This window comes from Chiloscyllium plagiosum, chromosome 42 (genome assembly GCF_004010195.1).
Source record: "Chiloscyllium plagiosum isolate BGI_BamShark_2017 chromosome 42, ASM401019v2, whole genome shotgun sequence".
NCBI classification, from domain to species: Eukaryota; Metazoa; Chordata; class Chondrichthyes; order Orectolobiformes; family Hemiscylliidae; genus Chiloscyllium; species Chiloscyllium plagiosum.
This window is the reverse complement of record NC_057751.1, coordinates 12,138,842-12,153,455: the sequence shown is the minus strand read 5'-3', so window position 1 is coordinate 12,153,455 and position 14,614 is coordinate 12,138,842. Positions and strand designations below refer to the sequence as shown.

General features: G+C 39.2%; 1 protein-coding gene across 4 annotated transcripts in view; it reads left to right on the top strand.

Annotated features, from left to right (window-relative positions):
* The window catches only part of LOC122543133 (zinc finger matrin-type protein 4-like), a 162,396-nt gene extending 150,103 nt beyond the window's left edge, over nt 1–12,293 (top strand). Inside the window, exons 7-8 of one of the 4 annotated variants that reach the window (XR_006309925.1) lie at nt 7,499–10,647; nt 11,304–12,293. Coding sequence is in view for 2 of the 4 variants with exons in the window: in XM_043681478.1 (XP_043537413.1) it covers nt 10,510–10,528 (19 nt within the window). In the remaining 2 variants the exon portion in view is untranslated. Of the gene's footprint in view, nt 1–7,498; nt 10,737–11,303 lie in introns of those variants that run through there. The other 3 variants (XR_006309926.1, XM_043681478.1, XM_043681477.1) reach the window with 3 other exon arrangements.
* The last annotated feature ends 2,321 nt before the right edge of the window (nt 12,294–14,614 follow it).

Here is a 14,614-nt window from a genome sequence, read left to right as displayed (position 1 = left end):
CATGAAAAAAGTCCTCTGCCCTGGATTTCGATCTGAGGCAGACAGGGAAAGAATCAAGCAAGCTAGGCAGCATCAGGAGGTGGATAAGTCAATGTTTCAGGTGTAACTCTTCTTCACGTCTGGGTGTATGGAGAGCTGCAGATAGAGGGGAGAATTGGGGGAGGGTATAAGATGATGAGGTATGGATAGGTGAACACAGATAGAGGGTATCGCCTGGTTGGTCAATGGCAGGAATTAATCCGTTGGTTGCTAGAAGAAGGTTCAATCAGAAGAATGGAAGGGAGGGTGTGAGGCAGGGAATGGAATTGGGGGATTGGAAAAGAGGTTATTTGCAATTGACAAACTCAATGTTGAGTCATCCAGGCTGCCTGGTATCCTCCCCACCCCCCCCCCCCCCCCCCGCCCTTTATCTGCAGCTCACCTTACACCACCCCAGAAGACTCTGAAGAAGAGTTACATCCGAAATGCTGCCTGGCTGTGTTCTTCCAGCCTCCCACTTGTCCATCTTGAATTCCAGCATCTGCAGTTTTTTTTGTCTCTAATCAGGGAAAGAATCAGGCTGAACTTGAACATGGTGTACACACGTATAACTGACGGTGGACCTCCTTTCTTTTTTCGTTGACTGCACTTTACAGTGTAACACGCCAAGCATTTTGTTCCAGTTTTGTTAGCGCAATATATTGTTCTGCAAATGTTCACATTTTCTTGCTGTTGGTTTCTTTTTAAGGAGGAGAACTGAAACCCAATGCACTCGTGTGGATAATGTGCAATGCTCTAATCAAGAGTAGCTTTCCCATCTGAGTGTGAATGAAAAACTTGCAATATGAAATAAACTTGTGCCTGTGGTGTGGTATCAGAGAGAAGCTGAAGGTTCCATTGAACTTGGAAAAAAAATTCCGAAAGGAAAATTTCCACAGTGATTTCTAAGTGAAAGTCTCAACTGGCTTAAGAGATGGGTGATTGAATGTTTAAAAATGCCTTCCAGGAATGTATTTGTCATAGAACCCCTACAGTGTGGAGACAGGCCATTCAGCCCATTGAGTCCACACTGACTCTTTGAACAGCATCCCACCCAGATTCATTTCCCTACCTTATAATCCTTCATTTCCTCTGGCCAACCTACCATTGCCTGCACACTATGGGCAATTTAATATGGCCAAAACATCTAACTTACACATCTTTGGACTGTGGAAGGGAACCCACACAGACACAGGGAGAATCTGCAAACTCCCCACAGATAGTCACCCATGGCTGGAATTGAGCTCCAGTCCCTCGCACTGTGAGGCAGCAGTGCTAACCACTGTGCCACCCCACCATAAGCCTGTGTTTTCTGCGGTTGTCCATTCAAACAGCAATTTTCACATCTGAAAACTGACCTTATACTCATGAGTTGCAGGACCAGACACAGAGGTGGTCTCAAAGATGCTCTGAGATTGCCAAAACTCACTCTGAATGTGCTGCCACTGAAGCAGAAAAAGACAGATCATCTGAGTTGGATCAGGCGGTACAATATTCCTCTGTAAACCTTCATTCCCCATTGACTGCTGGCTTGCATTCAAGGCTGACAATTCTTCTGCCATCTGGTGCTGCAAGCCCTGTTTGACAACCTTTTCACTCTTGTTTTAATTTTCTGTCTGTTGTCTTACCCTCTCTTTGAAATAAAATCACACTTAAGCTGCCGGTTGGTCCAAGAATTCTTACCTCAAAACACCAAATTGCATTTAAGTTGCCACTTTAACATAAGAAAGTATTCCAAGTCACTTCAGAAGTGTATTAGGAAGCAATATTTACCACTAACTAATATGAGGTGACATTAAGGAAAATGATCAAAGGCTTGGTCAAAGTGATAAATACTAAGGAGTGTATTTTTATTGCATCCAAGCAATATGGATATTGCCTGCCAGGTCACTGTTTATTGCCTGTCTTTAATTGACTGTCTTTATTGACTGTGTTTATTGACTGTCTTTAACAGTCAGAGTTAAAAAGTGAGGCACTGGAAACGCACAGCAGGTCAGGCAGCACCCAAGAAGAGCTTATGCCCAAAACGTCGACTCTCCCGCTCCACAGCCTGACCTGCTGTGCTTTTCTTGCGCCACACTTTCTGACTCTGATCTCCAGCATCTGCAGTCCTCACTTTCTCCATAAGAGTTGGAGTCAATCACATTGCCTTGGGTCTAGAGTCACATGTGTGCCAGACTAAGGTAAGGATGGCAGTTTCATTCCCTAAAGGAAAATAAGTGAACCAGATGGGTTATATGGCGACAACATGGTTGTTACTCGGCTAGTCTTTTTTTAATGCTAGATTTTTAAAAATTCATTAAAATTACACCACCAATGACGGTAGCATTCAAATCAATGTACCCAGAACATTAGCCTGGTACTCTGGAGTATGAGTCCAGTAACATTAATGTCATCTCCCTCTTTTAAAGAAAGTAAGAAAGGTAAAGAAGGAAAGGTTTAAGAAGTAAATATTAAAATTTGGAGCCAAGACAGCTAAAGGCAAGCTGCACCATAATGGAGAGATTAAAATCAGGATGTTCAAAAGGCCTGAATTAGAGGAACACAAATATCTCAAGGGACAGGAAGAGATTGAAGACAGAGGAAAGGGTGAAGCCATGGATGGACTTGAAACCAAGGAAGAGAATATTAAATTATTGATGTTGTTTAAATGGGAGGAAATGTAAATCAAGGAGGGCAGAAATGATGGATGAACAAGGCTTTGCACAAGTTAAGGCATGGGGTGCATTTGTGGATGAATGAAAGTTTCCAGATATAACAGATTTTCTGAAGTCACTGGACTCGAAGTGTTAATTCTGCTTTCTATCCACAGATGCTGTGAGACCTGCCGAGTTTCACCAGCAATTTCTGTTTTCGTTCACAGAGGTTAGAATGTGGGGGGCCAGCCAGGGCTGCAATGTGAACAAAAGATCTCACAGTTACATGAAAGTTTAAGTAACAGATGAGCTGAGTCGGGAGCAATGTTATGTGGCAAAGAGAAATAAGAATAGCAAGTTCTACACAACAGTAAAAAGAGTAAAATAATAAAAATGTTAGTTTTGAAATCACATTAAGTAAATATAGGATGACATTTATTGTTTGTGCATTAATTTGATTGTTCAGTTCATATGGTACCATACAACGAGAGATCAACAGGCAAGCAAGTTCGATGGCAAAACATGCGTAAAAGGCAAAATAATCTGTTTCTTGTATTCTTGTTCCTCTGTCCCAATATTTTTAACAGCTAAATCTCAGGATTTAAGAAATAGAAAAAACAACTTCCCTTTTTATATTGCATCTTATGTCTCCATGCAGTTTGCAGCCACAGAAGTTTTGTTGAACTGTAATTGCTGTTGGAATGTCAAAAGAATGTTAGATCATCTGTTTCTGTAATATGGATTGAGGGATAACTGTTGGCCAGGAGTCCTCCCCTGCTTTTCTGAAAAGTAACACAATGGAATGTTTAAGTTCCCCAGAGAGTTCAGACAAGACCTCAGTTTATAAGAATCACAGAAGGGGTGTAATTTGGTCCATCGTGTTTGTGCTGGCTCTCCAAATAAGCATTTAGTGATATTTTCCTATCTTCTCCACATAACTCTATAGTCTTCCTTTGCAGAGAATAGTCCAATTCCCTTGGTCATTGTCTCAACTGAAGTTACCTCCATATACTGTCAGACACTTTATTCCAGACCCTAACCACTCACGAGGTTAAGAAACTTTTACTCATCCCACTTCTCCTTCTTTCACTGATTACTTGAAATCTCTTGATCCTTTCATGAATCAGAACATTTTTTTCCCTACTTACTCAGCCCAAACCCTTGGGGATTTTTAATATTTCATCCAGATCTCTTCTCAGCCTTCTTTTATCCAGGGTTAACACTCCCAGTTTCTACAATCCATCTTTGGAATTGAAAGTCTTCATCCCTGGAAACATTCTTGCTATCCTTTTCTACACTGTCCCTGATGTCTTAAAATCCTCCTGAAAGTGAGCACCCAGAACTGGATGCAACACTCAAGTAGTGTCTTGTTATTAAAGTCTCAAATATTTCAACTGTGCTCTCAACCTCACCTGCCACCTTCAATGATTTAGGCATATCCATGCCCAAGTCTCATTCAAATCCAAAACTGATTTACTTGTCTTTCATGTGATATGAACATCACTGGCAAGACCAGGACTTTTGTCTATATCTAATTGCCCTTAAGCTTCCTTTTCAGAGAACAGTTAAGAGTCAGTCATATTGCTGTGAGTCTGGTGTCACAGGGAAGCCAGACTAAGTTGGGTGTCTGATTTTCTTCCCAACAGGATTTCAGTGAACAGCCCTGTTTTTACAGCAATTGAAGATACTCATCATAGTGCCCATAACTGGGACTAGATTTATATTCCATACTTGTTCATGAAATTTAAATTCCACCAGCTGCCATGGTAGGATTTAAACCCACATCTCCAGAGCAAAAGCACTGACTCTGGAGCTCTCATCCAGTCATTATCACTATGCCATGATGTAGCTCTGAGATGAGAATGCTACCAACTTAATTAAACTTACTTGCATTTTAATTAGTTATATATTTTTTTCTGTAGTGCATGTTTTCTAATTTTTAATTTAACTTCATTCCTATTCTTCTCTTGGTCAAGAATTGATTGAATTACTGTTCGTTATGATACTATTGACAGACCATGTGAGTTAAAATCTTGAGAACTATTCTGCGCAAACAACCATGATTTTTATAACATGACGAGATTATTCTTGGCAATGGCTAATGGAAAATCCGTGGTATAAATGTTACTGTGCAACAATAGACTCCCAAAAAACAAAATTGACTACCATGAAAGTAAAAATGGGAATTTGAATCATATCGCAAAATCTCTATTCCACAGTCGAAAGCAACACTATAACTCAAAGCGATAGAGTTCTGATTGAGCTCCACTGTGCTGCCACATGACGAAAATCATTATAAATCGCTGACATTTTGGAATCCATGAACTGGTAATTTCAAGTGTGCATAATAATCCTACTCCTAGCTAGATTCACTTGACTCTTCATATACCTTTTACATGCAGAGAGTTGCGCAAACTAGCAGTATCAGGACCTCAAACATTTGCTTTCTGTTTGCAGTTCTGGTAAAGACATGAAAGCTTTTGTTAAAACTGCGTTGTTAACAAAATGGTATTACTGACTGGGAAAGAGCTGTCATTTCATGCAGCAATCACATAATCAGCATTTTGACTTCAACTCTTCATTAAATGGTTGAGCTAATTAGCTTCAAAAACAGGGATACCATAATTTATCATTTCATTAAAAGAAATGCAAGAATGCAATAATCATCAAATCACATCAGTCATGCTATCAGTAACTCAGATAAATGATAAATACTTTGCCATATTATGTTAATCTTCATAAGAAAGTGAAATATTAAAGTGGCATTGCTGGTAATGTATACACAATGTACATTGCACAAAACTTGGAGCATCTTGTTAATGCAGTATTAATTTATTCTGTATCTGAATAACTGTAGTATCTTTGCAAAGGAAAGTGTTCCCTCAAAATGTGAAAGGGTGCATGAATAAGCAGTGTCAAGTAAGTAGGTATGTATAAACTGAGAGAGTACAGTCATTTATGTTATATGTTCTGGCACAAGATATACTGACTTGTCTCAAAATACTTCAGTACCTCCAGGAGAAAAGGGAAGGAAAATCAGGAAATTGAAAGAAGAATAGGACTTGAGACTCAGATTTCCTTGATCAGCTGACCCTACCATTTCCAGATCAAGTTCAAAAATAAATATAAGAATGAAGCCTTTGGGATAGATTCTCAACCTGAATGAGTGGTTAGATTTAGATGTGAGCGGGGCAAATTACATGGATGCAAGAAATTTTAGACCAGCTTGAAATTGCTTATTTTGACAAAATAGGATGATGTGTAATCATACTCAGCTTTGCTGACTTGATAAAAAAATTAAACTGTATCCTACACAAAATCTATAGCAACGTTTCTGCTGCTGAACTCTTTGTCCACCTTCAGCCAAGTCTGCTGAGTGTCAGCAGTCGATTTCATCCTCTCGTTGCTGGGGAACTAATCCTCAACCCAACAAAACATGAAAGGAGCCATCAGTGAACTATAATGCAGCCTTTTCTAGTATGGAGTGAATTGTCACACCGCATCTTGTTACTAACTCACCAGAGTGGTTCTTTAAATACCATATTGAGATTGTGGCATGTCAGTTCTTATAACTCCTGTAAGTGTATATTGGACGGCCAATCCCAAAGTAAATTGCTCATGGGCTGATGAGGTTAGAAAGCCAACAGCAAACATGCTGAACCCTGTCTTCTGGGTGTCCCATGGAATGTTGGGATCCATCCCACCCCAGCCCAGCTTGTCTCATAATTAATACCGGGGCATTTGGAATCTTTCACAATGTCACATATTCCTTCAGAAATGGAATGAGTTTCCAGTAGTTGCACACAATCTCTCATATTGAGAGCGACAGTGGGAGGAAGAATTCCTTCAACTTGAAGTTCAAAACTTGCATTTTTTTAAAAAATGGATCATTGGAGATATAACCAAAATTGGAAAAGGGTGCAACCGTATCTTTACGTTTAAAAGAAAATGTGCAGAACCATTACTATGAATAGAAAATGATTAATAAAACAGATCAAGTCTGATGTATTTAATCTTTGGGCCCTCAGTCATGTTTACATCTGGTACATACAAATGATCGTCAATAGTAATTATATACTTGAGTAAAGGAAAATGACACTTCAATTTTCATTGAACTCTCAGCTGCCCATTTAATTGCACCTAATAACAGTCTGCAAATTACTGAAAGTCACCTGTATTATTTAATTTAAACAAATTAACTGTTTGTATAGTATGGGCGTTAAAGGTTATTGCAGCCTGCAATGGCTTGATTGTACCAAATGAAATATGAAAGATTATTTAGTGTGGTGCTTTCATGTTGGACAGTTTTAGTGTTGTAGAGTACTTCTGCAGGAGCTTTTTGTGCAGGATGTCATTGTGAATATGTCAGTGATGTTCCGAGATTCCTCCTTATTTAAAAAGTGGGAACTGGTTGTGAATGTCAATGTCATTTTGAAAGCCAACCAAATTTGGAAATTTCAAAATTGTTTGTCACACATTGTGAGTCAATAAGCAGAGCTCACAGTACAGTTATTCACAGGGAATCACTTTAGGAAAATAATTGGGGAAAAATGTCATTCAGGACCTCAAGGTGCTGTTGCACACTGTTTCCATTTACTGTGTGGAGCAAACAGAAGGTCTGAGAATGAATTATTGTATGCAAATTTTCAATCAAGTCTCCGTACAAAGCCTTGGAAGATTTTAGAAGATACAAAATATTAGCAATTTTATTAGACTCAGAGGGGAGCAATTGCTTTGTACAAAGGAAAACAAAATGTTTTCTTATATTTTATCTCCAAGCTGTCCTTGCAATACAGTTTGCAGTATGTTCTTGCTCTTTTAATTTATTTTCTTTTGCATTTCAGCTTGAAAAACCAATCATGAGATCCTTCGAGAGAAAAATTGTTCATTGAATTCAACTTCAAGATATTTTGTTGTCCTTCAGGGCATCCAAATTTTACTCAATGCAGAGATGGTCATCTTTCTCAAGAAGCATTGGACACCTTTTTCGACTGGTGTTTTCTTTTTTCCCAAAGTAGAAATATCTCAAAGAGATGTCTATTACTCTGTGTTTGAAGCAAATTCCATTGGTTATGAGCTCGGCACAAGAATAAGCAGCTTGTTTTGAAGGAAACTCATGCCTCTTGAAGCACAGTTTTTCAAACACTGCAGTTTACTACAATTGTTTATTGCCCAGATCATTCCAGGCTGATGGATAAACAAGAATGCATTCCAGCCATTTGGAAGTTTTGACATTTTTGATGGGTTGCATTGAAGGATTTGCATTTGTACCACAAATTCCATGACAGAATGTTCTGAAGTACTTCAGTATTCATTCAGTATTTTTGAACTGTGTAATTTTTGTCATGTAGCAAAATGCAAATTGGGTACAACAAGGTCCCAGAAATAGCAGTGAGATCGTAATTGTGAACAACAGAATTTGTCTGCTGCTTAATTTTGATGTGAAAACATTTACGTGTGTCTGAGAGAGTAGATGGAACTTTGTTTAATGTTTCACCTGAAACTTGCACCTCTGACAGTGCAGCACCATCTCAATATTGTACTACAACCTAGATCCTGTGCTCAAATCTCTGGAGAGCAGTTTGAGCCCAGGACCTACTATTTGAGAGTTGAGAGTACCACAGAGAAACTGGTTCAATGGATGGCCAAATAGTCTTTCCATTCCTGGATCCTAGATTGCAGTCCAGCTCAATATGACGAGATGAAAATCTCTTCCTCTTTGATTGATGGGACCTTAGTCGGCACTGTCAATACAGTTTCCAGATTTTTCAAGTGCAAAAATTATAAATTCCAATTGTTTGAAGGTCAGAGAGAGGAAGCAATGCACTTTCTGTCCAAATGCTTTCCATGATCTATTTAAAACAGATTGTCACTGTTATGAAGTTCGTAAAACTTGTTGACTAACTTCTCAGGAACAGATCACTGGGAGGGTGAAGGAACACATCTGTCACGTGCAAAGTTTTATATTGAAGTGCTGATCACATTTGTTCTTATTGCTACCAAGTATGTTTTTTGTGAGGACTGGTGTGCCTTTTTCAGTTCTGTAACCCAGTGGCAGCACCTTACATATCAGATCAGATATGGTCTAGGTTCATCTTGGTTCTAAACTCAAATGAGTAATGTGAGTTGAAGCCAGATACTTCTTATCAATTTCCCTCTTAACAATTTTGTGCCAGATTGTAAATGGGTTTGTGCTGAAGGCTGCATCCACTCTTAGCTGAGCTGAGACTGCTGAAAGACATTTCTCATGGAACCTTTACAATCAAGTTCTCACTTACCAACCTTGGCAGTATTCAATCAGCTTGCATCACTGCAATGCAATTAAGGTAGATACTGAAGCCTGGACACATGTGCATGTGGTCACAAATCTGATCTCATGTTATATTAGCTAGCATGATGATGAACTTCAAACATTTCTATCTGCAGATATTTTCATACCTACTATTTAAGGATTAATGCCTTTTGAATGGTCAAAGGGCCTGTATGGATACTTTCTGATGTTCTAGCTTCAATACTTGGTGTCGCAGTCAAATGCAGTAAGTCTTTTCACAATGAGCACCTTTGTTTGCAGAAAACTTAGAAGTGACTTTGTCAATTTGGAATACAATGAGAGTAATGGAAGTTAATTAAAGTATGCTAATAAAGTTTCAGTGAGATACAAAATCTCAGTTAACGAGGATAAAAGACAATGTAAAATACTCTTAAGTACCCCAGTACCAAGCATGCTAATTTTTATTGCTAAATTTTTTGATAACTTATATAAACGAACACCATGAAGAAACCCTTTAATCATCGTGATGCAAAAAGCGCCATGTGCAAAAAAATGTTCTTCAAATATACATATTTCAGTTATCAAGGCAGAATTGTTAAGCGTTGATTAACTCTTTGATAACTAAGAAGTTTATGTCACTCTGAGGAACCGTGTCAGCATAAAATTTCTCAATCAAGTTGAATTGAACATCTCATGAACCGAAATATTTTTAAAACCTCTAAAGTGATGACTGCACCTGTTGACTTATTGCCTGGACTGTTGGAACCTTTGACAAAGTTACAATGAGAATGTACTGTCAATGAAATAGGGGCAATCGGTCTTGTCATTCAAAGATTGCATTCTGTCAAATAACTGAGCAGCACCAGTCAGAATCCAGAGCAAAGTTTACAACACTACCAAAATGCTTAAGCCGTGAAAATGTTGAGAAGTTAGATAAATTTTGATTATAAAACGAACATGCGAGAAAAGCACAACAGATCTGGAACTGCCGACAGAGACTCTGCAAATTAGACAGAAGAGTCGACTTGCCTCTTACCCAAGACCAGTATTTCCAGTAATCCAATCACAAGTCTCCAAAATGTTTAATCTTACAAAATTAGAGTTGGAGAAAGTTGTACAGAATGACTAACATAGTTAGATTTCAGGGTCCAGCAAGATATGGAATACTGAGGAAGCTCTGAATTATGTAGTGAATATTTTTCAACTTTTGGCCAGTAATTCAGAATGGAAGGTCTATTAGACTATGTTGAAGTGATGGCCTCATCAGTGAACTACTGCAGCCCTCTGTACTGCACAAATCTCTTGTGTAAACTATGCTGCTGCTTTTGTTTTACAACTCATGGATTAGTTCCCAATGTTCTCCAGGGGAGAAACCGTTATGTTCCTGGCCTTGGGTGTGTGACAAAAGGTGACAAGGTACTGTAAATAAAATGCATTTAGTTTTCATGACAATCTCTGCATTTCCTGGTTGCAATAAACCATAGCATTGACCAAAACAATTGTGTGTCTTTATTGTGTTAAAAAAAACTGGCAGGCACTTCTAAAAAAAATGCAAGGTACTAGAATTGATGTTTTATTTTGCAGAATGGAAAGGACGATTTAGATAAATACATTGAGGATTGGAGGATCTGATCCAAACAAAGAAACCCGCCAAGTTTTATTGTCCTTGGAAAACAATGTGAAGGTCACATCTTGTAATATAGGAAACCACTAGAGCTGAAAGTAAGTACCTGTAGTGCTTTCGATAAAACTCAAAAGCTTTTAAAATCAGATTTGTTTATGAAAAGCATCTATCACTGACAAGATCATTTTTGTCCCCACCTAATTGCTGTTAATTAAATGGTGGTTGCCTGCCTTTTTTATCTGTTACAGTCAATGTCATGTGGGCACATCCATGGTTATGAAGGGATGAGGGTATATTTCCAGATCAGGATAGTGTGTGACCAATTGGATTTGGGCTGGGGAAAGGAATACTGTCTTATACATAGTGGAGTTTCCATTCAGCTATTTCCCTTGGCTTCGAGGCATTACAAGATGGGGATTTGGAAGATGCCATCAAGAAATGTTTGGGAAATTGTTGCTGTTATGTAAGATAAAGACACATTATTGAGTTCCCTAATTTTGAGTGCAGGGAACTACATAATAAGTCTTGCACGCTGCAGAAAAAAGGAAGGATTTCTCCAAGGGTAAGTTTAGAGCTCAGCACAAAGAAAGTGGGTAATGTCATGTATATTTTGAAAGAGTATGTTGACAAATTCTGACAAAATATCACAGAACTGGAAGGATAACCACTTCTCTGTTGATTGATATCATGTGACTTGCTAAGTTTTTCAAGTATTTGCTGTTTTAATTTTAAAAGCATTATGTTGATATAATAGAGTAACCCAAGAAAATCTTCATCTGATGATAAAAAACAGTTGTGTCTGGACTCAACCTGGCAGGAAACATACAGACAGCAAGTTTTTCCTTGTACCCTGTCCATGAATGATAATCTCATCGCGATAGGGGCCATCCTCGATATTTAGTCAAGTTTGATCCCTAATTGGTGAAGGCAAAATAAATACTTGCTTGAAAGAGGAAGCAACTTCATGAAGACACTTTAGAAAGAAAGAAGGTGACTCCATGCATTTCAGACCACCTGTATGTTCCACACCAGTCGCATACCATCCTGATTTGGAAACGTATCATCGTTCCTTCATTGTCACTGGATTGAAATCCTGGAACTCAAACTGTGTGCATGTGTACACCACATATACTGAATTGAGTGAAGAAGCCAGCACACCACCATGCTCTTAAGGGCAGTTAAGAATGAAAAGTGAATCTGGTCCAGTGTGCAACACTCACATCCCACGAATGAACAAAAACAAATCTCTCTGCTATGCTGAGAATTCTCAAGCTCATTGCAAACAAAGTAACTGTTAAGATGTTTTTAAAAGATGTTGCTCAATGTGGGCTAAAATGCTTTAATTGGGATTTTATTCCTCATGATGACTTAACTGTGGCAAAAGAGCCATCAGAAGTCTATTCTTCTTGTGGCTCGTTAAAACTCTGGTTCAGTGCTGTAATTCCAGGTAAAATGATCTCATGTCTACACTCGATAAATACTCGGTATCCAATTTTTATTTTAAATACTGCTCATTATTTTCCCTTCCAATATCTATTCACAAGCATTTGTAATTCCATGTTTGCTTTATTTGCCACGTTTCCAGTTAACCTCCCATTTAAACCATGACAGGACATGTTCCAGCATCATAATAAGTCATCTCTAGTTTTCAACCTTTACAATTCCCTATTGTAAATTGGCATAAATTATGAGGCTTTGGAATAATTAATTGATCAAGTCTTGGTTTGAAAGAGACCACCATTGTTTTCACACAGCTCACAATATGTGAAGGAAAGTCTATAAATAAATTTTCAATATGTATGTAGATAATCTACAGTACAATTTATTATCCTTGCTTGTATATTTTATAAACCTCTGTTAAAGGTAGTCAGGATAGTGAAGAAGATGTTCAGTATGCTTTCTTTTATTGATCAATGCATCAAGTTTAGGAATTAGGAAGTCATGTTGCTGTTGTACAGGACATTGATTCAGCCACTTTTGGAGTATTGTGTGCAATTCTGGTCCCCCTCCTATTGAACGATGTTGTGAAACTTGAAAGGGTTCAGAAAAGATTTACAAGGATGTTGCCAGGAATGGAGGATTTGAGCTACAGGGAGAGGCTAAATAGGCTGGAGCTGTTTTCCCTGGAGTGTCAGAGGCTGAGGCGTGACCTTACAGAGGTTTATAAAATCATTAGATGCATGGCTAGGATAAATAGACACAACATGAGATAAATGGCCTTTTCTCTGGGGTGGCGGAGTCCAGAACTAGAGGAGACAGGTTCAGGGTGAGAGGGGAAAGACATAAAAGGGACCTAAGGGGCAACGTTTTCACACAGAGGGTGGTGTATGCATGGAATTAGCTGCCAGAAGAAGTGGTGGAAGCTGGTACACTTACAACATTTAAAAGGCATTAGAATGGATATATGAATAGGAAGGGTTTAGAGGGATATGGACCAAGTGCTGGCAAATGGGACTAGATTAGGTTTGGATATCTGGTTGGCATGGACAAGTTGGACCAAAGGGTCTGTTTACATACTGTACATCTCTATGACCCTATATATGTCAACCCACTGCAGGAAACTGAAGCAGCTGAGGAGTCAGTGGTCATTAGGTACAGGGGGTGGAATCACCTGGACCTACCAGGAATATTTAGTAAGGTTGGAAGGGGTGCTCAATTGCACAGGAGGCCAAAATTCAGATTCTCAATTTAAGGTTAAAGTTTTGGAGATAGGTTGTCAGGATATTTCAGACAGGTCAGCCTTTCTCAACCTGGTCATCGGGAACCACTTTTACATTCATTAGAAATTTTTAATTCACTCGTGGAATGTAAACATCACTTATTACTCATCCTCTGTTGCCAATGAGAAGGTGATGATGAGCTGCCTTCTTGAATCACTGTTGGTCATGTGCAGTAGGTAAATGCACAATGATATCAGGGAGGGAATTAGTGAGGGAATGTAATGAATACTCACAAACAGCCCATTGCACTGGAATTATGTTCATGGGTACTGTCTTGGTCGGCAAAAATGAGAATTGTGCGATCACAAACCTGATAATATCGACTGCACGTATGGTGCTGAGAGTTGAGTGGTAACATCCAACCACAGTCCTGAACTGGAAAGGATTTCACGTCCTCGCTGACCAGCTTGTTTGTGAACCCAGGCAACAACTCCAGCTGTATTAACCTGCTATCAAGGGAACTGTCATGATGCTTAAATTCTGCACAACTCTCTGGCTCCTCCAATGTTTGCTTTCCTGCTTTTTTCACTGCCTTATATGTGACAAGGGATACACCCTGAAGGCATGGCCAATGGTCCCAGTGCAGAATCCTCGGAATGCAGAACAGTGTTAGGAGAGTGCAGCACATTCATTCACTTGGGCAATCCTCACATAGACAATCAATCAACTGAAGATACACTTCTACTGAAGGAGCACTCCTTTACCCTGGAGGACAGGATCTCCAGGATCATGTGCATGTGTGCTGATCCCTGCATAACATGGCTGTACAACAGGGTGAGAGCATAGCAGAGGTAGAGTTCAGATAGCCACCTATCTCCTCAGACAGAAAGGAGTGGAGTCTGATGGAAATGCTGCAGGAGGGAAAGACACTGATACTGATGCTGAAGAATTCTGAGCAGCAATGAGACCTGGTTGTCCAGCTCAAGGGAATCTTATCATGGTTTTGATTTAAGATTGAATGACTTTGGACGAACACATGTGAAGTAAGAGTCAATTGCGATTGAGAAACATCATGTGTTGAAGGGACTGCTTGCTTTTTATTGTTTAGACTTTATGCTTTGTCATATGGCATTCTCTACAATTTATTTTGTCAGCTTTTCTGTGATGAACTCCTGATGAATTTTTGGGGCAAAGCACCAGGATGGAGTTGTGCAATAGTATACAGGGCTGCACACATTCCTCAAGCATCAGTGAGCAAGGAACATTCATCTACATGGAAATGTTGAGGGCTTGCACATGCTGAGTGACTGTCCCAACCCACAAATCCAGCTGCCCAGGTACATGTTGCTCCCAGAGGAAATGAGCTGACAAAAACAAGATCATGCGGCCACACAGCCTGCTCTTG